We start from the raw sequence: 23740 nt of genomic DNA, 5'->3' as shown, positions 1-23740 counted from the left end.
TCTAAGTTAGCTGTTGATTTATTAGTCTTTTCTGAAACGTAAGAGCTGCATTATTCTATGCATTTTTAATATAAAGAAATACAATGTACTTCCAACAACGCGCAGGGAACAGGATGTGGTCCAGTAAAATATGGTTGGTATGATTTCAGTGCTGCAGGAAAAAGTGTGGTTCTGTTTTAAAATATATACTCTTACTATACATATAGCATGTAGCACACCTGAGTGTGTAAAATCTGCATGTTGAGTTACAGACTCTCCAACTTTTGAATAAAGTGCATTAATAAAGTACAGAATACCCTTAATCATGTAGAATAATGTTACCCTAAGCTTCTTGGGCTTGAAGTGGAAAGGTTGTGAAATTTCCTCAATGTTTCCCTTATCAGCAGTTGTTGCCTCCTCAGTATGCCTTGTTTTCCATTCCATTCTGGGGCAGGGAGCCTGGGAGACTTAGAGACATTTTCATGTGGGTGGCAACCAGTGGGAATTCTGGAAGGGCTGTCTAAGGAAAGCCTGCTGGCCTTCTTAGCTCAGCACTTGGACTAGATCTTTTGGCTCTAGAAATATTAGGCTTGATTTCTGTTAGATCGAAGTGGAGAATTCTTCAAGCTGCACCTTCTGTACTTGTGCTTTAGAGAGATTTTGATGTTGCACTATTACAAAACTCAGAGTGATGGTTGTATTTTATAAAACGCTGAGGTATAATGGAGAGCAGGAACAAGTAATGCTACTAATTAAAATTTTAGAAGGAAACTATCACAGTTCTTAGAACTTTTTGCTTCTAAACCTCTCTTCAGCAGTGCTGTTATCTGTTAATTCAAATGTAACAATACTTACCAAATGTGGTGCCTTAATTTAATCTCTGATTTTCTTTTCTTCTAGACTGTACCTTCTATAGAGCATTGTGGAAGATAGATGTGTGTGCTGCAATGGTGACATAAATATTTAAGAGGACTGGAACAAGTTGTTGAGAATCTGTTTGTTTTTAATGCTGCTGTTGAGAGCAATCTAAGACAAGTAAACAACATGAGTTTTATCGTGAAACTTCACAGACATTTTCAAAGAACAGTTATTTTGCTGGCCACTTTTTGTATGGTGAGCATTGTTATTTCTGCGTACTACTTGTATAATGGCTACAAACAAGAAAATGAACTTTCTGAAATCTCTTCAGAAGTGGAATGCAGTGATCTTCCACTGTTCCCGTACAAGCTGATGGAGATGAAGACCATGAAGCCTCTTGATCCCCTGAGGACAGATCTTGTAGTGCTGGTGTTTGTGGAAAGTCAATATTCAACATTAGGCCAAGATATAATAACCATTTTAGAATCTAGCAGATTTCAGTATCACATTGAAATTGCATCTGGAAAAGGTGACCTCCCGGTGCTTACAGACAAAAATAAGGGCAAATATGCTCTCATAGTGTATGAAAATATTCTAAAGTATGTGAACATGGACTCTTGGAACAGAGGTCTTCTAGATAAGTACTGCATAGAGTATGGCATAGGGGTTATTGGATTTTACAAAGGCAATGAGAACAGCTTGCAGAGCTTTCAGTTGAAGGGCTTTCCTTTCCACGTCCACAGCAATCTGGGTATTAAGGACTGTTGCATTAACCCTTATTCCCCATTGCTCCACGTGACTAAATCCTCTAAGCTTGAGAAAGGTCCCTTGCTTGGAAATGACTGGGCAGTTTTCCAGATTAATCATACAGCTTACCAACCAGTGATATTTGCGAAAGTAAAGACACCAGAAAACCTTTTGCCACCTGCTGCTAAAAGTGCTCTCCATGCCACAGTAATTCATGACCTGGGTCTCCAGGATGGGATTCAACGAGTCCTTTTTGGCAATAACTTGAATTTCTGGCTGCACAAGCTGATTTTCATAGATGCAATCTCTTTTCTGTCTGGAAAGAAACTCAAACTGTCCTTGGATAGGTACGTTCTGGTTGACATAGATGACATCTTCGTTGGGAAGGAAGGAACAAGAATGAATGCCAATGATGTACAGGTAAAGTATGTACAGAAACTAATAGTTGTTACAGCCAAGCTTCATGTTTATATTAATGTTTTTAAGAGGAACAGTTATTAATAGTTGAAACTCACGACACGAATTGCTAAGAATTTAGATGCAAACTCTTTGTGCCTTGAGAAAGAAGCCAGTGTGACTGGCTTTCAGTAATCATTAACTCAAGGTGTAGCAGTTCTTTCCTTCTCCAGGCTGGAGGAGTGTCAGTGTAACTTCACTTCTATAGGTACTGTAAGAGAACAGAATCACTGGTTAATATCACGTTTTCTCTCAAGTGACAAAAATGCTTGAAGTTGAAATCAATTCTATAATCTCGTCAGCAGGCTCCTCTGAATTACGTTCTCTACTGTGTATGGAAAATAGTCTCTCAAAAGAAAATTAAAGATGACTAGTTGCTAAGTAACTGTTGAGGAAAGGTGGTATGAGAGGCAGTGTTTTCATTTCTCCCTGAGCCCCCAAGCACACACAGTTCTAATTAAATAATTGCAAAGTATTTAACTCTAGTCTGATGATACCTTCTGCCTAAATGTGTACTTAAGAAGTGCTTGGAAACAGCACAGGACTTCAAAGCTGGACCCAAGATCTATTAGTATGTAGTGTACTTGTTGCCAGTCTTAGCAGTGGGAAGTAAATGTGGTGAGCAAAAATAAATGTCAATATAAATTATGAAGAACAGATTGGATTATTATCTTAAATGTTTAAAATGGATTTCAAATGTCAGAAGCTGGTTGCAGCATTTCACCTTTCTTATCTTAGTTTTATGGCACTTACTTACAAGCATGGTTTGTATTAATTTAGGTCTCAAAAGCTTTTTCAATCACTAAATGACTCAATGTTAAAAATGTTAAATTTTCATTTTAACATTTCAAGTTGGACATTCCTAAATGTCCTTTTTTACTCTCTGTTGTCATGATGTTCAAGTGAGGTTGTATGCTGCGGTCAGTAGGAATGTTATTTATAGCTATATGCCTCACTTTCTTTTTGTGAAGTCTTGTAACAAAGCAGGTAGAGGTATGTGCAAAACTACTACTTAGAAGCTAAAAGTCTCTAAGATGGTGATTATTGGTTTCTGCTGGAAACATGGGAAAATTCTTTATTAAAACTTTTAGCATGGAAGGATGATCTGAGAAAGGATGGGCAAATGATAACACTGCATGAAGACAGTGGTCTTCTTATTATTACTAATTGGATTTTCTATTTGTTTGTTTTTCCAGTGGTAGTATATTTGTCAAATTGCAGCAGCATACACTGTGTTGTTAAACAAAAGACTTGAACTTGTGGTTACTTAGATTCATTTTAAAATTGCTTCATACACTAGTTTCTGAAATTTCCTCTGCCTATGCAGTTGTAAATAAGGTATGCTTTTTAGATAAGTAGGTGTTTTCCTTATGCAAAAAAATAAATATTTAAAAATGGTATGGGATAGGAATAGAATAAAAGTGAGTTTCTGTATGAAACATGGTGGCAACATTTGAGTTAAGTAGATAAGCATGTTTTGAGAATCTCCAGGGTGCAAAATGAAATTGCAAGAACGATGTAATGTCTGACCCACATCAATGGCAAATCTCTGTTGCTTTGCAGAAGGAGCGGTTTCTATTAACAGTTAAATAAAGCCTGAATAAATCTCCCACTATGTTGTACGCTAACAATTTGAAATAATATGTTTCACATTTTTTATCTGTGAATGACACCTAAAGATAATCATTCTAACTTATCCTAAAATGAAAAATTGCCAGAATTACTTGCTGGAAACAGACAGCTATTGAGACAAATTAGATTAAAGCAAATAGAAAAGGATGAAATGTATTGTTTTGAGAGAATAATTTGCAGTATGTCAGAATGTTATCTTTCCAAAGTAAAACTGTCAAATTAAATAGAAGTAGTATCAAAGTAGTAATAAATGTAATTATCCTGCTTAAAAGTTATATTGAGCTATGCTTTGAAAGACTGGAATGTGAAAGAGTTCCCATCAGATTCGTCATCTACTTAAAAGTTAAAACGTTCTATTAAACGTGTAGTTAGGGCTGTCAGGTACAATGCATCTTCATTATTATTAATATCAAAGGAATTACCCTCTGTGGCACGTTGACATGTGGAAGGAATGAAGTAAAATCAGTTTGTGGTAGTTGAAAATCTGTTACTGTACGGTGTATTTTGCGTAAATGGCACTCCATTAGACAGCAGTGTTTTACTTGGTTTCGTTGCATTGACTGTGACCAGAACTAAGCGTAAAGAGGTTACTAAATGAAGAGTTTGTATAATTAGAGATTAACTCATTTCTGCTATGGTTACATAGTAGTATACTATGTATAAGTATACTTCTGATAGTATAGAATTGAGTATAAATTTTTGTGTGTTTTAATTTTATTTAATGTGTTTTCTATCTAATATTTTCTGGACATAGTCATGTTTGTTAAGCCTGAACTTACTTAATGCAAGGTGGATGTTTCTTCATGCACTGAATTAATGCAAAGCGATATAAACCACTTCAGAAAGCTTCTAGTCTCCAGAATAGCTGTGTGGTTAGTTCTGCTCCGTGGATAAGGCAACGTTTAGAATATGGAGAGTTATTGTAGATGTGATATGAAACTAGTAACTCGTTTGTGATTCAGTACTGACCCCTCTGGGTCCATCTGGCCCAACCTCAAATTAAGCAAGGCTACCCAGAGCAGACTACCCAGGACCATATCCATTTGGTTTGGCAGATCTCCAAGGAGGGAGAATCTAATTCCAAGTAAGGTCAGGTTTGCAAAATAATTTCTTATCTTTTTCATGGGCTAAACTGCTCTATTCTTTGAAGCTTGTTAACTGGAGTTGAGAATATCTGAGAATTGCTGTCATAAGGTTAAGTGGGTTATTTTTTGTTTGTTTGTTTTGTTTTTTATTAGCGGTATATATTGACCTCAAAAGAGGTCAATTCAAAAGCAACCCCTGAACAATGAGTGCCTTCTGCATCTCTAAAAATTAGGCAGAGTGGTGGTGCTTCAGCTTGAGCATCTGTAGTGCTTTGGTAGAAATAAGAGTGTAGAGAGCCCTTCTGAAAACTTTGGACGAAGTTGATAAGTAATTCCCTTAAAACTAATACATTTATTGCTTTATTAAGTGCTACAGGTTTTTTTTTTTTTTTTTTTTAATTTAAACAAATAAATAATTAACTACCAGACTTTGAAGCTGTACTTCAGATTGTTAGGTTTTCTGATTGTTATCAATTTGACTGTCACTGTATAAAATCTGGACAAATATAACACTTCTCCCATGTTCAGTACTGAGTATCTGCCACTGTGTATCAATGGTGATAATCCATCTTCTTCTTTATTTATTTTATCATTCTCTGGTATAATAGAAATAACGGAAGAGAACATTTTCATAGTCTAATTGCCTCCCACATTGAATATAAGTGTAGTAATGTCATCTCAGCATTCATTTTTCAGTAACTGTTTTTCTCTCTTAATATCTGTCTAGCAGGAGAGACCATTATGCTGTGACAGTGTTACAATTTTTCTTTATGCCTTTTATTCTGTGCAGTCCAAATAACTCTTTGAAACAGACAGACAATCTATCTAAATATCTGCAAAGGAAGTTTATCTTAATAGACCATGGTTGTCCCAGCTGACAGTCCAATAATTTAATGTAGTCTTTTTTGTCACCATTACTTTTTAAATTTTTTTCAGACTGTAAAGCATTGAGAAAGCCATCTGATATTAGGAGGGAAATTAAATAGGACTTGTTTATTTTCTACTGACTGTACAGTGCTGGTGAATTACTGTGGAATATGCATAAGTTGGTCAACCATTTCCTTCATTTCCCCAGTCCATACATTTTGTGTATTTCCTTGAGAGCTGATAGTGCTTTCAGAATGAAAAATGAGAATATTGTGATTTTTTAAAAATTCTTTTAAATCATTAGCTGAGTGATCTCTTCTCTGTGGGATCCTTTGTACTTTTCAAGAGTTAACTTGAGATGATGTTGGGTGATCTCTACACTTCCTTCATGTAGCCTATTTTTTTATATTTTTTTTATCTTTTTATTTCCTGCACGTGCTTAGGTTTGAATCTAAGGTGTTCATATTATTTGGGAAGAGTCTGGCCTGAATGAGCATAGTTGGTCATGCAACGTATACAATAAACAGTGCACAAATGGAATCATGCTAACACTTGAAAATAGTATGATAGATACTTCTTGTGCTTTCTTATTATTCTTTTATAATTGACAAAGAAAAACTTTCATATTAACTGTATACATTCTTGAGAGGGGTGTAATCTTTCCTTCCTTCTTCTGTTTTGTGAACACTTAGGCAATGCAACAATTAGGAGATGCATTTGGGAAATTCAAGCTTGAATTTGCAAAGGGTCTTGTTATGAGACATGGTGAGGAATTGGTCTGCAAGAGTAGTCCACCTAGTGATTCTCTTTCGTATCATCTGTGTTGAATGGCATACTGATAGCACAAAGAATTTAGACAGAAAGAATAAATTCATAGCATTTTAGCCTCTGTCGTTCAGTCTAACATCTTGCCCAAATTTTGAGTTTTATGAGGTACGCATCTATATCAGAGCTAGTCCTCTGTCTTTCCACAATAGACAACGCAGACAAAAATTATATCTTCAGGCAGACACTGGTTAATTGCACCTTAAAAGCTAGTATTTTCTTTTGCTCACAAAATACTTTAATTTTTAATTTCCTTTTAGTCATTCTAGACTTTTGCGCTTGGTCAGATGCACCTCATTTTATGTTCCAAATCCAATGTTGTCATCATTATATTTCCTCAGTGCTTTGGCAGTCGTCTCTTGTTTAATGCTACAGAGATTTCTCCCTTAAGATCTACCTGTGTATTCCTTACACTGAAAGTTTGTCCTCACTAGTCAGAATAGCTTAAATTTATATTGTTGCTTAAAACCCATTTAGTATCTTTTTCTCCTGTGTAGCATATGTAGAAAGAAAGCAGAGATTCCAATGGGAGAACATTCCACTTGGATGCTTTTGAGTTTTAAAAATACAAGGCCATATCTTTTCAACTCCTCTTTCATAGGAATGACCTAAATGTTTGCTTCAGAGAGACTTCCGTGTTGAGGCTGAGTGTCTGGAATGTGCCAGAAGGCCTGAACTATCAAGACACAGGACAGTTCTGTCACAGTAGAAAGCCTAATTCTACCAGTTAATTGTTTCTTTGTCTATAGGATCACATCAAAGGTTATCAGTAAAGAAATGATATATATGTCATCAGAGCTGTTGGAGATGCTCTTGTCTGTTCAGTTGCATGGAGCTGTAAATCTTTCCTTTGGGGAGACTGAAAAGGTCTTAGTAATCTTTTTTTAAATGACATCATGAATTAACAACTATGATACAGCTAAACAAAAGTTCCTATTATATTTCTAATCAATTAGCCATGTTACTTTTATGCTGTTGTTCAGTGCATTTACTGTGTGTATGTATATGTTCTATCTTAATTTGATCTGAAGCTCTTACAGTACTTTACACTGATTTGTCTGGAGTAATAAATAAAAAGTACATACTTCAAGAGGTGATGAAAGGGAATAGTGCCCTTGGAAGTGTGACTTCTTGAGTGTGTTGTTTCAGACATAGCAGTGTGAAAAAATTATGCACTGTGAGGAAGTAGAGAATTAGATCTCAGATCAAATATGTAACCTCAAAAAATTATTAAATTTTGTGACATTTTATGAGCTGTTACCAGTTTGTCGAACGTTTTACCAGTCACTCATCTTAATGTATAAAAGCAATTTAGTTTTAAGTAGCAACTTCTGTGAATTTTGTTTTATTAAGGCTGATACAAGTGCAGCTCAGCACAGCCCAACTCTTCTTTTTAAAAGGAGCACTTTTGTTTGAAAATAAGCTGTGTGAAAATCCCTGGCCAGAAGATAATGGCTGCAAAGAAGTGACGGGAAAGAGGTATTTCTGTTTGAATGTGACACTCTTGGGATTAGCAGGGCAGGGATGCTAGGTGTGCTTGCTTCTCCCACCCAGCAGTTGCATAAGCTAGAAATGGCCAAACCCAATGAAATAGGCTTGGCACTGACTGTGTACGTTATCTGTGGTACTAAGTGCAGGAAGACACAAACCTTTCTTAGTAACCATGTGTCCTCAGAAGGAAATCCCTAAATTGAATGTGTGTGTCAAATAGCAGTGTTGGCATGCTCCCTTGGAGCTGCAAAGCCGTATTTCTTTTCCCGGGAGGGTTACTGCTTTGACCCATTCTCGGCAGTTGGTTAAACTGTTCTGTTTAACTCTACAGAATTTCTCACGTGCAGCAGCTGTTAAAAGGGTGCTGTGTATTTGAGGCACATTGCTCTGCTTTAAAAATGTGAAAGAAAATAAGCACTGATTGACCTCCAGATGTTCTTTCTAGCTCAGAATCCATTCATGTTGGTGCTTCAGGTGTGAGGAAGCTTTCAGTTGTAGTGCTTTAGATGTTATAAGGAAGTCAAATTTCATTCTTCCTGTGAATTCAGTGTCTTTTATTGGTTCAGTGTTTGCTGGAATTCGTAGCTTGTTTTGCTTATTTTGATGATGGTGTTCTGAAGTTTCTTCTGAAAAATTATTTTGCAGTAAAAACCAGTCAAAGTGTGGTTGTCCCTAGCCCCACTGAACCTGTGGGAGTCATCAGAGTTGCATCACTCACATTTCTGGTGTGCTGCAGCCTTTAAGCCTTCAGCAAAGCAGTTAAAATGTCATTGCTGAAAATAATATTCTCTATCTGTGGTCCTACTTATTTATATACCTGGGCCTAAAAGAAGCCAAGTGTTTTCTATTCCAAAGGAACCCTGTAGAAATTCTGAAGATTTGGAGGAGAGCATTCTTCACTTTGCAATTGCCCTATGTAGGAGGGTTGGGTCAGGACAGTGATATTTCCCCATACATTCTCATTTGTATTTACTGACTGCAAAGAAACTTAACTGCTCAATCCAGGGTCCTCTAGAGTATTAAGACAAAAGATATCTCAAAAAGACAAGGCAGGTAACTAATCATAGAGGTGTATGTATAGGTTTTCTTTTTCCCCTTTTACTTATTTTTGCAACGCTGGAGTAACTTTATTTATTTATTTATTTAAAAGCCTGTGACACCATAAGTTTTCATGGAAACCTAAACCTTGAAACTGATTTTTAAATGAATTATGATCCTTGTGTGCCATCTCTTCCTTTCATGAATTCTGTGGCAAGGAGAAGTTAGGGAAGGCAGAAACCACATCTTTTCTTATTGTCACAGGAGCTACAGAAACTTCTGGTCAGTGTGGTAAATCCCATGCAGTCGTAAGGGCTGGTAAGAGTGATTTGCTTCAAGCTGTTGTTCCTCAGTTTGACTATTGGTTACACGCTCCCTGGCCATCCTACCAGTAACATCTTCTAGTTGAGCATGACATGCCCTGTTTCCTTCTAGCTGTGTTACTTTTGACAGCATGTTTCTTGGTGCCCAATGTACCAGTCAGTAGTGAAGTTAGAGCTTTGCCTTAAGGACACATTTGCTTAAAAGCCATTTATATCTGGTCAAGGGATCTGTAGCCATTTAAATGTATCTGTAGGTATACAGGTATCTGTAACGTACGTGTGGAATTGATGTCACCTCGTTATGGGCCATCATTTTTCTAACAAAAGTATGAGCACCTCCAGAGAGAAAAAGGAAGGAAATAATGACAGTGTGTGGCTAAGCAGAATTTTTCACTTGATCTGGCTTATGAATTGCATCTTTAGCAACTTGCCGAAATACTGATTTACAAATAAATTAAATAATCCCAGAACCTGACCGGTGAAGTCTTGAGATTTTCTACAGTTGTTTTACTTGAACATACGTGGGTTTTGTTAGGCTTAACTCTGAGAGACTATGGTTTTCAAAAGGCAATGAGGCATAATTGATTTATTTTCTGGAAAGGAGTAATTTATAATGGAGGACAAAGGAGAAAAGGCCACTGCTGGAGAGGAAGCCAGGGACTTCTTGCTAGAGCTTCTCATTTCTTTGACCACGATCATCTTACCAGTCTGATTTGCTCAGTGGGGCTTCTTCCACATGCCGGACTGTTCCCAGGTGTTGTTTTTACATAATACTTTCTAAAGTTTTTGCTTATAATGCCAATAGTAAAATTAAGAGATTAAGAAAAAGGAAGTTCCTGTTATTTTGTGATAATTTTCAAGATGCATAAGTACTTCCACTGAAATGTTACTTTAATGTGTTGTAGTTCCAGCAGCTGACATATGGAAGTAATAGAGAAAAGAATTACAACTCCCTTTTTATAAGCAAATGAAGGCGAATGCTCTGGGGACTGTCACACTTGACATATGGCAAGAGGGTTTCCTTCCACCCAAAGTGATTTGCTGCCATTCGGGAAGCTCATTAGCATCCTCAGAACAAGGTTGTTATTGATCCCATTATTTTCTCACCCGGAGGTTAAACCACTCTTAGCACATGTAAGGGGGAAAAATACTGCATTCCCAGCCCACGTCCCTGCTAAGTGACTGTTTCCTTGCTTACCTATGTCATGGGTCTTACAGTTTAACTGCAACACAAGTCAAAAAAATATTTCACTTTTGGTGTTGATGTAACTTCACAGCTTTTATAATTAGTGCACTTTCCTCCTAACAAAGGAAATTGCTTCTATGAATCTACTGTTGATTTCTCAAAGTAGTAGATGTGCAGTGTGGATGCAGTCACAAATATGTTTCTTGCAGTTGCAGAAATCTTTTTCATTCTTAATTCTCTTTCCTCTGTAGTGGTGAATGCTTTGATATCCTTAGGCTAAATGAATTCTCTTACCTGTGGTGTCTGCCTTTTGTGTTTTCATTGCTGTTATTGATGGAATTGTGTGCTGTAAGAGTGAGTTTATTTCAGTATTAAGTAGTTATTAATTACATTGTTCTATTAATTACTAATGTATTTTATTAATGTTGAGTAGTTATGCTCACGTAGCTGAACTCTTTCAAGCACTGCTTCTACTTTTCCCTTGGATAAGTTTATTATGCAGAGATATCTTTTACACTTGAGCATAAGTCTTCTCTTACAGAGAAATCAACACCAAATGCTTATGTCCACACAGCATGCCATACTTGAGTGATCATTTTTGGCTCACAGCCAAGTAGTTAGCAAATTGTCTGCTTCCTTTTTCTTGGAAACTTGTAATTTAAGAATGTACATGAATATTTTCATGGATGAAATGAAAGTGCATGTAATTCTGCACTTTACTTTGAATATACTCAACGTAACCTAAGCTCAGCTCTGTATGAGTTGATTCATATGGCTGTGAAAGCAAAACGTGCCATTCTAAAACTTAAAAAGTGAAATGTGAATCAGGACGTATTGAAACCTTAGTATGCACTGTAAGAGGTTCAGATCTGCTGTATAATTTGCCTCTGCTGAAAATGCCTTTTCAGAGTTTCAGTACTTTCAAAGCTGTCTGTTGTTGTTCACTGAATAACATCTTGAGAGCAAAAGAAAAAGGGAAGTTGAGGGACATCAAAGCTCAGTAAGTACCTTCTCTGTGTTAATGCACTAGACCTGAGGCAAGATTCTAACATCGTGTGGCATGCGTGGCATCCTAATTCAGGACTGGCTGTGTGCTGAAACTGCTTTCCAGCCTACTGGCAGCGTACCCTGAACTATCCTCTTTGGCCCTCTCCTTCCGTTCGCTGCTGTCTCTCAGGTCAGAGGCTCTTTTTGTTCCATTTGCACATTTCTTATTAAGTCTCTGAGCATGATGAAGGCATGCTGTGAAAAGCACTTCGGTAATACAAATAATAACAATGCATCTATAGGTGTACAGCTTCATTGCCATAAGAGCAGCTGGTAGAAGAATTATTCTGGGCTTTTTCAAATGACAAGCTTGCTGTCCAATTTCTTCTGTTAATGGAATGGAATAAAATTTTCACAGGCAACAGATTGAAATGCGGTGCAGACAGTTATAGAAATCAAAGCAATTAACTGTAAAACAGTATCAAGATTGGCCCTAACATCTTCACAGATTTTCAGTCATATCTAGGAGGTACAATATGGCAAAAAGAGAAAAATGAGAGAGAAAATTGAGACACTTTCAATAGCTGCTTTTACAGGAGCAACTGCGTGGAAAGTGTCCATCCTTCTCACCCATTCAGTCTGGAAGGTGTCAGTGCCACAGCATGACTTATTTTGCATGGTGATGCTTACAAAACAGAGTGAAAGGAATTCAGTAGGTTGACTGTATGTTTGTAATCCTTTATGGAATAACAGTTTAATATTTCCGTACAATTCTAGTCTCCCTTTTCTGTGCAGAGTTCAGCGTGACTGGGCTTTTTACATTTAAGATAACACAAGATAAAAGTGATATTTCCTCTATAAAATTAATGCTTGACAAAGCATAAAATCCTTATGATCTACTTAATTAAAAAAATAAAATAGGAGATTTCTTCTCATGCATTACAGCCTTTGGTATAATTTAGTATTACTCCTTAGAACGTACTTTTATAGTGAGAATAAATAAGTATCATTCTATTTCACGAATCTACACTATATGTGTCAAAACAAATTGAGGTGAAAAATACAAGGTCAAAGGCTGTACAAACCAGGAATCTCTTGCAGTAAATTTATGCAGCAAAGGCAGTGTCTGCAGGCATACCAGGTTAGGTCTTAAAAACGCTGGTTGTGGTTTTGTGAAGCTAATTAGCCATGGTTCTCTACATCAAGCTTCCATTCATTTCTGCTTTCAGTTTTAGCACTCCTGAAGTAACTCAAGTGTCTCTGCTCCTGTTTTAAAGCTCACCTGGAACAAAGGTGACTGAAGGTTGCCTTTGATGTTACTCTAGAGGAACTGAAATGAGTCTGAAAAAAAACTTATTTTTTAAAGGGGTTGGGATTTTTTGTTTTAGTTTGGCAGGGTTTTTTTTGTTTGATTTTTCAGTGTGAGACATTCTCTTATGCGTGATCCTTTCTCAATGCCTTCCTTAAACTTAATAGTAATTTTTAAAATGGTACTCCTGAATATGTTCTAAAACCATGGTGAATAGTAAATTACACCTGAATTTGCAGTGTGATATGGAGTGAAATTTAAGCTTTTAAGAAGGTCCTATTTTATGATAGGGAAGTACTTAATCTTTCTGACCTAAGAGGTTTCTAGAATGCTGTGTTCAGTTCTGCACCACTTAATTAGAAACATCTACAGACTGCTTAGGCAGAGACACCAAAACAGTCAGGAAATTTCTGAGCTAGGTCTGAAAAAGTAAAGGCTAAAGAACTTGGCAAGTAATGGTGACAAAAGCAGAAAGCAATAGGTTGCAGATGTTTGCAGACTGTAAGCAAAGAAGGCGGATAAGAATCACTTGATGTAAGGCACTGAGATATTTGGCTGAACAGCCTGTAAAAATTCCTTATAATAGCATGTGTTCCGTGTAGTTGAATAGAGGGTAGTATCCAAAAGGAAGTAGAAGGATTATGTAAGTCTTTAAAAACTAAATTCAGTGAGAGAGCATGAAATATGGAAGCAATATAATACTGGTGGGGAATTTGTACTAAAACATACTCTCAATCCCTTACAGTGTGATGAAATGCAGAGCTCAGTTTGTATCCCTGTATGTCAGTTTGAGTCCCTAGGTGCAGAATTTAGTCAGTTGGGATATTTAGCTACCTAGATCTAGTTTTTATAATCTTGCATTTTAGAAATGAGAACAGCTATGCAAAACCAGAAGACATGTATTAACTATTCAAACTAAACAATCTTCCTGTGTTTCTCTTACTAGTGTCCCATGTTTCACACAATCTTCATTTTTTTAATTTATTTTTCTCTGCTGAGGTATTTCTCCTAGACCAGGTGCTATGTAGGAGTCAGTGAAGCTATCTGAATTTTGATTAACCTATTTTAAGTTATATTATGTCTTTTCTGTGTTGACAACATATATTCGTAATTCTTCTCAAGCCCTGTCTTTTGTGTCAGCTTTTTTTGTGCCTTCCTTGCCTGCTTTTTCATTTTATGTCGATCATTTGATGTCAGTGCTGATGTAACAGAGGAAGTTCACTCAGCAACTTGGAAACTACTAATAAAAGGAAGCGGGAACTTGTTAGTGATGCTTAGATGGTGAGCAGGATGAAGGCTGAATTCCCAGCTGTTTCTGTCATGAGGCTTTGAAACAGGAAGAGAACATAAAACTCTTTTTGATTAAAGATTTAATGGCAACGAAGATAGGGCATAATAGAAAAGTCAGCATCAACTCATCCAAGACAAGGGAGGGAGACAGGCAGGTGAGCAGATAAGTATTTTTACATAGGTGTGACAGTAAGAGGAGCTTGGACATCTGTTTGGTGCCACTGGGGAAGGAACGAGGAACTTATTTTTGAGTAGTCTGTAATATCTGTTTGCTGCCTAGCCCATGGTATGGTTCATTTATTCTGCATGACAGTGATGTGGTAGCTCTCCTACACTTTTCTGAGCAGGGCAAGCAACAGGCTGTCATCTGAATGAAGAGAGAGCAAGTCTTCATTTATTTGTGCTTTATTTTATTTGTTCTTTAAGATGTTGAACTAAGTATTAACACCAATATTATTGTGCTTGTGTAAAACCCTTAAAGGGGAAAAAGAAGAGTATAATATGAGGAACACCAAACCTCTCTTTTTGTCTGGTAACAGCATGCAATGTCCAGTATTATTTTTCAAGCTACCTAAACTTCAGCTTGTTCTTCCTTAGACCACAATCTGAGTTTACTGTGAACGCATAAGAAATTTATTTTGTAGTTGTAGCTACTGTTAGTAATCACTCATTTTACTGGAGAAATCTTGTAGAATTTAAAATGTTTTGCATTTTGTATGCTCTAAAAACATAAATACCACACAATGTTGAGCTATGGTTGTCAGTAAAATATGGTAGAAAATTCAAAAGCTTGTTTATTTAAAATTCTACTGAAGAAGCCCAAGGTTTTCAACTTAGGGGACAGCTCAGTTCATGTTTATCCAAGGTCCAGCACTGGAAGTCCAGAGAATGCTAATACTGACAAAATAAATCAGACTGAAGCTTGTACACAAGGCCATATTCACAGAAGGTTGGTGTTTGATATACACAACAGTGGCATCATATTTTAACTTTCCTTTCTAGAAAAAAATCATGCATTTTATAACGGTTCTGTTTGCCTGTATCAATCCATCAAGCTAACCAATTTTGAACCTGTGGCCAGTTTCAGTCCAACTTGACAGACAGGGACAGTTCTCAAAGATGGCTGGATTCTTCCTAGGTGCCAGGAAATCAGTGAAATAAGACATACGCAGATTAACGCATGCTCTAAAATAGAGGTTCCAGCGAGCTCTGCTTTGACCTGCCCCTGGCATGTCAGTCTATGTCTGGAAGCTAGTGATGGTACAGACTGTCTTTCATTTGTCTAGATAGGATGTGTGGGGCAGGGTGGAAAATGAAGGCAGGGCTTTGGGAACTCAAAGGGGAGGTAAGTCCCAGATGGCATTATGGAATGCAGACTACTGTAAGGTAAGAGTAGACTCTGGGGACAAATTTCTTAAGAAAACAAGTTTTATGGCACAAATTACTCGTGCCAGCAGTGAGTGAAAAAGTGGACCTAAAATCTAATTTGCAGCTCTAAAATATTGTCTCTTTGGATACAGCTGCTGACAGATGCGTGCGAATGGGGTAGGTGTATGACGGCTGCTGCTTTGAGAGGCCACTGCAGTCCCTTCTGCTGATAGATTAAGCCTAAGAGTTCTTCCTGTGTTGAATCTTCAGGATATTTTCACAATCAGCGTCTGTACAGAGCCACGTGTCGGGGTACAAGGGCCTTTAGCAGCTGAACCAAGCAGTGTGTGATAAATAGGAGTGCACACACTTTGCCACGTGGAAGCTGATGGCCAGTCCATGCTGTGGAGCACAGCCCTGGTTGGGAAGCAGCCTTCCTCTTCCAGCCAGGAGCTGACTGCAGTGCCCAATGGCTGCAGTGAAGGCTAACGCTGGATCTGGCATGTGAGGAAGCATAAAATTGAGAGACAAGCATGATGTTGACAATCAATACAGTATTAGGAGTTTGAGTAATATCTGTGTTCTTTCTGAGAATCACAGTATCCAAAGGTGTCCTCATCAGGGCAGAGTTGAGGGGGAGGATCACCTCTCTTGACCTGCTGGCCACTCTTTTTAATTCACCCCAGGATACCGTTGGCCTTCTTGACCACAGTGGCACACTGCTGGCTCATGGCCAACCTGTTGTCCATCAGGACCCCCAGGTCCTTCTCTGCAGAGCACATCTCCAGCAGGTTGCCCCCTAACCTGTACTGATAAGCTTGGTGACTAAAAATGCACCTTTAGATTGGATAGTCACAATGTTCTAACTTTGTTGACAAAATATTGTGCAAAATAGACAACACTGTTTGCCAAGAAGTGAACTGGAATAGGAGCTGGTCTACTCTGCTGCCCTAAGAGATGGCGGGTCATGCTCAGACCTGAGGCAGCTGAGCAGCGTGAGCAGCTTTATGGCACAGCTGCCTAAGTGGTTGCTGTAGGTAGCAGACTTTGTTTTCCAGCTGTACTGACTGGTTCATCAAAAATCATCAGATCACAAGAGTTTTAACTGGATGAATAAGAGATTTTAAATGTGGGTTAGAGTTGCTTTATTCTGTTTGAGTTATACTGAGGATTTACCTTTTTGCACACACTGTTTCATGAGCAGCAAATAAAAGAACAGGTAGGTTTTCCATTGAATCTTGTCTGACCAAAATCCAGGAAAAATATCATATGCACTAGCAGGGTGTTTATTAGTTCTACTTCAATTGGCTTAGGTTTTTTGACCTTTAATTAAAAGAAATGCAGGGTTTTATTTCAGTTAACTGTAGGATAATGAGATCATTTAGCTGTTTAGTGATAGTCACCTCTTTTCTCAAAGTACAGTTTAATTAAGAGCTACTAATTGCAGAATTTCATGTAGAATCCTGAAAACAGCATGATAATTACATTACTTTATTAAATACTATTGGCGCCAAGTATTTAAAACCTTCGATTTACCTTCCCATAATTAGCTTATTCTCATTAGCTGCTAATTCAACCTTCAAGAAATGAGAAGCTGGTGATAGAACTTAGTCAAAAGTATTTTGTAAGTCTCTTGATTATACAAATGATACATCTGGATGAAAGAGCCTAATTACTTGAAAATGTGTAATTGGGCTATCATCAAAGTTGTTATTTACATGATACAAAAAGTATCCAAGGAAGACCCAGCAACATTAAAACTGTTGTTCTTATGGAAAACTTTGGAAAATGTTGTCTCAAATGGCTTGCATCAAAAGTGGCTACTTGTTTGGGTTTTTATTGGTGTTCTTTAGAGGACATCAAATGTAGAATCATAGAATCATGGAATGGGCCTGGGTTGAAAGGGACCATAATGATCATCTAGTTTCAACCCCCCTGCCATGTGCAGTGCTGCCAACCACTAGAGCAGGCTGCCCAGCGCCACATCCAGCCTTGTCTTGAATGCCTCCAGGGAATGGGGCATTCATGACCTCTCTGGGGGCAACCTTTTCCAGTGTGTCACCACCTCTGTGTGAAAAACTTCCTCCTAATCTCTAACCTGAACCTCCCCTGTCTCAGTTTGAAACCATTCCCCTTTGTCCTATCACTATTCACCCTCGTAAACAGGTGTTTCCCTCTCCTGTTTATATGCTCCCTTCAAGTACTGGAAGGCTGCAATGAGGTCTCCCTGGAGCCTTCTCTTCTCTAAGCTGAACAAGCCCAGTTCCTTCAACCTTTCCTCATAGGAGAGGTGCTCCAGTCCTCTGATTATCTTAGTGGCCCTCCTCTGGACCCGCTCCCAGAGCCCCACGTCCTTCCTGTGCTGGGGCCCCCAGGCCTGCATATGGTACTCCATATGAGGACTCACAAGAGCTAAGTAGAGAACAGTCACCTCCCTCTGCCAAATGTAGATCCCTATCTCTGATAATCAGGATTGCATGTTTCACAGATACAGCACCTGTGCATATAAACTGTAGGCGTCTCCTGAATTCTTTGGAAATCAAGTTCAGTATCTCATACTGGATACTGAAAAATCTTCAGGCTTCAGACTTCTATCTCATCTTATTAATGCTTTTGAAGAGCATCTGGGTTGCTGTGTTAGCCATGCTTATTGAATTTATTGGAAAGATTTGCACCAAATTCCTTACTTGTTGAGTATGGTCCTTAACACTATAGAAAATCTGTTAAGCCTCTCAGGTGGATGATTGGAGCACACTGTCCCAACTAACCCATCAGTGACAGCTTTGCCTGTCCTGCACGTTAAACACCTGGACTCTAAGGTGTTCCTGTTAGGTAATTTAAAAACACAATGCTGCAGTTACGAGCTAGCTGTGAGTAAACCATACTATTTTTTAAATAATTGACACCAGGTACTTAAATTTTTCTCCACGGAATTTTTGCTTGTGTTTTTAGTTTTAAATTCTGCCATGGTCCTCTGTGAATGAGCATCTTGCTGGTGTATGGTACTTTCAAATTGTTAATTGAATTGTCCTATTCTTAAGGGATCTGGTAGACTTTTTAAAACCTCTTTCTAATCCAAATAATATTCTTTCTTTGTCGCTGTATCTTAATAAACATTATTTCCCTAATTTTTAGTATTTTGTACAAAATAACAGGCATGGTTGTTTTGAGCTCGCATGTGATCTATGTTATGAACTTCAACGTAATTATTATCAGCTTAGCTTTTCCAGCTCTGTTTCAGCAGTCTTTATACCTCTGCTGGATTGTGTCCTGTTGGATGTCTTGCATCTGCCAAACTGTAGAGCAGTATCCTCTTCACACACAGTTTAAGGTCTGCGTATAATTTATGGTCTGTGGCAGCTGAACATTTTACTGGAAAGGCTGAAGGTTTTTTTTTTGTTTGTTTGTTTTCCACTCTTGCCCTCTCTATAGCACCAGCTCAGTTAATAGAATGCACAGAGAAAATGTAATCATTCTTCTCCTTTTGTCTGAAGGGTATTCAAAATATTTTTGAGATAAACCCAGTATACCCAAAGCAATTATTCTTTCTCCTGCATAGATTAAATGTTTATGGTAATGGGTGTCAGAATGATAATCTTGGAAATCCAGAAAGAATAGACACTGAATTTTAATGATGTTCCAAAATACATAATTTATCTTGAGGGAAATGTTTTTCCTCAGAAGTAAAATAGGCTGTCTAATAAAATAATGATTCTCAGCCATGTGGGATGGACCCTTCTTGACACTGCCTTATGTCTCTCCTTGCTGTGCTGTCTTCCACTGCCTCCAAGCACCCCAGATTCTCATTGCTGCCTTCTCTGCCATAGCTCCTCAGTGCTTGCTGTCACTCTATCACTGGGGCTCACTTTCAGCTTCTTATCACACTGCTGCAACGTTTCTCTTGAGTCCCTGCTGCTCCCTCACTGCTCTCTCCCTTCCTTAGGCAGCATGTCCCTCCTTCTTCCTTTTCTTCCATAAATCTCATCAGTGCCAAAGCGAATCAAACCAGAAGCAGTTTGTCTCTGGTCTGTGCTAGGCTGGGCCGTGTCTCATCTTCGACTCTGGACACCTTGCTAGCACCTCAGTGCCTAGGAACTGGGATGCAAAACATGATAAGGCAAGCCTCAAAATACAGATGGGAGATTTCAAGTAGTGATTGTTGAATTGCTGAAGTACAGTGCTTTAAAAGAAGTTAAAGCTACTTCTGCATCCAAGCACCCATAAAGGTGCTTCATATACTTAACTTGTGTGCTTTCGTATTACACTTCATACCAGTTTGTTTTACATTTTCAGAAGGTCCTTGCCTTTAATAAAGAGACAGTATGACATAAGAAGCGAAGTAATTTGTAATTCAATTACTCTTTTGATACTATGTGAAACAGCAAAGTAAATGTTTCTGAAAAGAGATTTGTTTTCTGAAAAAAAGAGGGAAGAGAGAGCTCATCATTGTAATTTTCCAAGCCAGTCTTTCTTCCTTTTGTAACTGATGTGGAAGCATGTTCTGAATTGAAGTTTAGTATCTTAGTGCTGCAGCGTTGTGAGACTATGTCTACCTTCTTGCTAATTTAGTTAAAATCTGTGCAGAACCATTAACAGTTATGAACTGTTTTGCTATTCAAGTGTCTGAATTCTTTAGCAGCTTTTGAGTAGCAAAAAGTCATAAGTATGTTGATATGACTACAGAAGCACACAAGAGTTCCTTCTTCATGAAACAAGATTAAAGCATTCTTGTTTTATGTATTTGATAAGCTGAGATGTTTGGAGTAGAAGAATGTTGATGTTGAAGAAATTACTACTGTCTGTTTACTGAAGACAAGTTGACACTTCTGACATCTCCGTAACAGGCTGTAATGGGAACTCATGTGAAGAGGCATTTGGGAACAGGAGGAAGAATGGTTTCCCGACTACAGAGATGAGAAGGAAGTTCTGGCAATAGGAGTTTTGTCCTTGGCTTTACTGCTGATTTACTTGAGCAAAAGCTTTAAAGCTTTTGACAAACCATTGTCATCTCTCTGTGCCTCTGTTTGTCCTGTCTGCAAAGTGAGAAAAATGAAATAAAGCTGTTTCCTCTGTAAATGAAGTTGAAATTTCTGAATGAAAAGTGATAAAAGAGCTAAACATTCTGTTTGTAATGAAAGGAGGCCATCTATACAAAGGCAAGAATTTTTATACTTCTTTGTGTTCATTTGGAAACAGTTATCTTGGCTCCTATTGTTGCATTTGTGATCTTAGAGTGTATTTTCTCTTAAATTTTCAGTTAACTACGTTTGTTATTGGTATCAGTTGATAGTATAACATTGACAATTACAATAACATGTTTGCTTAGAGGTTTCATCGGAAGTGAAATTGCTGAGAATCTGACTTAATTTACAACATAATGTGATTCCTTATATTCCTTTTATTATACTATAATTGCATCACATGTAAGAACTGGAAGAACTATGTCTTCCTCTCGGGACAACTTTAATCTATTCCTTGGATTGTGACAGGGCCTCTTCCTGAGACTGTTTTGGTCTACTGGTGAATGAAGGGATTTCTCAGATGAGAATTCTGTATTGAATTATCACATTTGATTTTTGGCAAAATAAATTTCGTAAACCAAATATGTGAGCTAGGAAAAGGTTTAAATTAAATACTCCCTTTTAGCTGTGTACATAATAGTGATTGCACAGCCAGCAATTTATTTTCCTTATAGTGCCAGTAGAAGAAGAACAAATGGAGTAAGTAATTATTTATAAACATAGGAAGATTTTACTGAATGGTTTTTAAAACACAATCTTTGGTACCAGCATATTCATATAACATCTCATATCTAGAGAGACTTTTCATAAAACAATCATAAAATAGAGAAAATATCACCAGCTTACCTTCAGTGTATAGAGTAGCATTACAAATAAAATTTCAGGCTCTTCCTCCCCCTTACTTCTTTCTGTCTCTGATAAAAACTCACAGTAACAGTGCCTGCCATCTGCTACTGTATATTTTTCCTGAGTTTTAACATTTTGTTTTTAGAACCTGAAAGATTAGTAAAATGTCAAGTTACCAAGAAAATAATCATAGGCATGACAACTCAAATGCTATCTCAGCTTGTCTGTACAAAAGACACTGTAGGACTGTGCCCTCCCTCTGCAGGTAGAGCAGGTGAGCAGATACGCAGGTGGTATCAGCTGATACATTTTAAAATAGCAGTGCTAGATTATAGTAGGATATCTCCTGTTGATTTTAATGAAAATAGTGTGTCCAAAAAAAACAACGGGATCTCTTTTGAAGTAGAAAATGAAGTCAAATCTCTTTTAGAAGTTTGTGTAGTTTGTACAGAAGATCAGTGAGGAGTGGAAGCAGGGCTTTCTTACTGTGACTGCTGGCCTAAAGGAAACACAACCCGCAGGTAGTTGGTGTGAGAAAGTGCTAGTTATACAGTAATGTTAACTCCCAGTGAAGAAATAACTAAGCACTAATTTTATTATTATGGAAATGTCATGAGTTTTTCTATCCTGCTCCCACTCCCTCTTGGAGAGCTTGGAATCATGGCTGTCTTGTCAGCCAGGTGGCTACAACATGCCCAGAACTGCAGCAGCAAACTCCTGAACAGTCTTCCTCATGCATTTCTAGTCTCTCCTTTCTGGTTTTTCATTGACTGGAGATTAGACTGGGGCTCAGAAGCTGAGAAGTTGTTAGAAAGGTGTGGAATAAGGCCTTCAGCTCAGAAATTGTTCCCAGTGCTTCATAGTTCAAAGGTTGATTCTCCATGGCAGTAAATGCAACACAAAGAATTTATTTTTAAATGTAACCTTGCCAGAGGCTGCACACGGTAGTCATCCACAGAGTTTTCTGGGAGGGGGTAGATAGCTTTAAGGAAATATATTTGATATTAAAATTTTAGAAATAGTCATGTTATCAAGTCAGAGTTGCTCATTTGGGACTCTGCTTTATCCTGAAGCCTGCGTAACTAAACTTTTATCACAGTGAATATAATTTCTTTTCCATGAACTCCTTGAAAGTCATGCAGGACAGGAAAATCCAAAGATCTGCCTACCTTCTGGGCTGAGAAACTTACTTCCCTGGTGTGCAAACACCTTCAGAATGATATTTTGGAGGTTTTTAAACGCCTGTTATGTTCTTCCAGTGGGGCCTGTTGAACTCAATTCAGAGGAAAAGAGCTTTGCAGCCCATTGATGTCATCTCGCTATCAAACTGTACTCAGAATCTCTTGCGCTCAAAGTTGCATACTGTTAACGTAAGAAGCATATAGCTGTACCGTTTACCTCCCAGGTTTTTAACTGGATGTCTCACTCAAAAGGTAAAATTTTCATTGAATTGGTTCTTGGCAGCTCAAGGATGGCTTTAATAATATCTTCTGCAGATTTGCTACCTTTCATTAGAATAAGAAGTCTCCCCAGTGATCTTTGCTCTGTCAGCCTGCGCAAAAGTCCTTGTTATGGTGCTGTGAGATTTCTCTTCTTATTCCACTTCAAAAGTCTTGAGCTGGTTTTCAATTATCTCTATTCTGTGCTCCATTTTATTCACTCCTTTAGCAAGGCTGTTGTTCACAGGACATTTTTCAGGAATTCCTTTTTAGTGAAAGATGATCTTTGCCACCCTGCTGCTGTTCCTTGGAGCCTCCCTCACTTTTGCTGCTGGAGCTGGACACTGAGGATATGGGAGAGGGAGGCTGTTGTGAAAGTAATATGATGCCCTTCCTGGCCTGAACAGACCTCTAGAAATGGGAAGCAGAAACATTATAGCTCTTTCAGAGATTTAGTTTTGTGGTGGATGTAGATATAATGGATATGCTTATTCATAGTGCTCTGGTCTGCTGAAATACAAAAGCAAGGCAAGTGCTGGTCATGACTAGGAATTGATTGCACTCACGTTCTGTCAGCCATGCCAACAAGATTCAGTTCTGCAGCCCCTCAGGATGGGGACAAAAAGGATTTTCTCCACTTGCTTTCCAGCCAGCTCCCTCAGGCACCTGCTTCCCAGAGCCAGGCAGAGCCACAGCCCAGTCAGCTTGCTGAGGCCTCAGGCTCATTCTGTGACCTCACCCTGTTCCTTCCCCAGCCCATGCTGCTGCTGTGGAGGTGAGGGGCTCTTTGATCAGTGATGAACAGGATAGTAAGACGTCTGGAGAGTGGCTGCATTACCACTCCTGGCAGTATCCCAGCGAGGGTAGATAGAAGAGCTCAGCTCTACAAAGAGAGCGGGGCAGAAGCAGAGCACCTGCTGTGGAGTGTGGCCATCTCTTGATGGGGATGATATCTGGGCCTGCTGTGTTGGGCTGCTCGTGAATTCGGGTGCA

At 38.2% G+C, this 23740-nt stretch overlaps 1 protein-coding gene across 1 annotated transcript in view; it reads left to right on the top strand.

Annotated features, from left to right (window-relative positions):
* Positions 1-1023: 1023 nt before the first annotated feature.
* Positions 1024-23740, top strand: part of LOC136048909 (bifunctional heparan sulfate N-deacetylase/N-sulfotransferase 3) — a 63723-nt gene continuing 41006 nt past the window's right edge. Inside the window, exon 1 of the mRNA XM_065736829.1 lies at positions 1024-2004. Coding sequence (XP_065592901.1) covers positions 1024-2004 — 981 coding nt within the window. The remainder of the gene's footprint in view (positions 2005-23740) is intronic.

This window comes from Cyrtonyx montezumae, unplaced genomic scaffold (genome assembly GCF_038088225.1).
Source record: "Cyrtonyx montezumae isolate F1298 unplaced genomic scaffold, pur_monq_1.0 scaffold_2, whole genome shotgun sequence".
Taxonomy (NCBI): domain Eukaryota; kingdom Metazoa; phylum Chordata; class Aves; order Galliformes; family Odontophoridae; genus Cyrtonyx; species Cyrtonyx montezumae.
The sequence above is the reverse complement of the archived record's forward strand: the minus strand, read 5'-3'. Positions and strand labels throughout refer to the sequence as shown.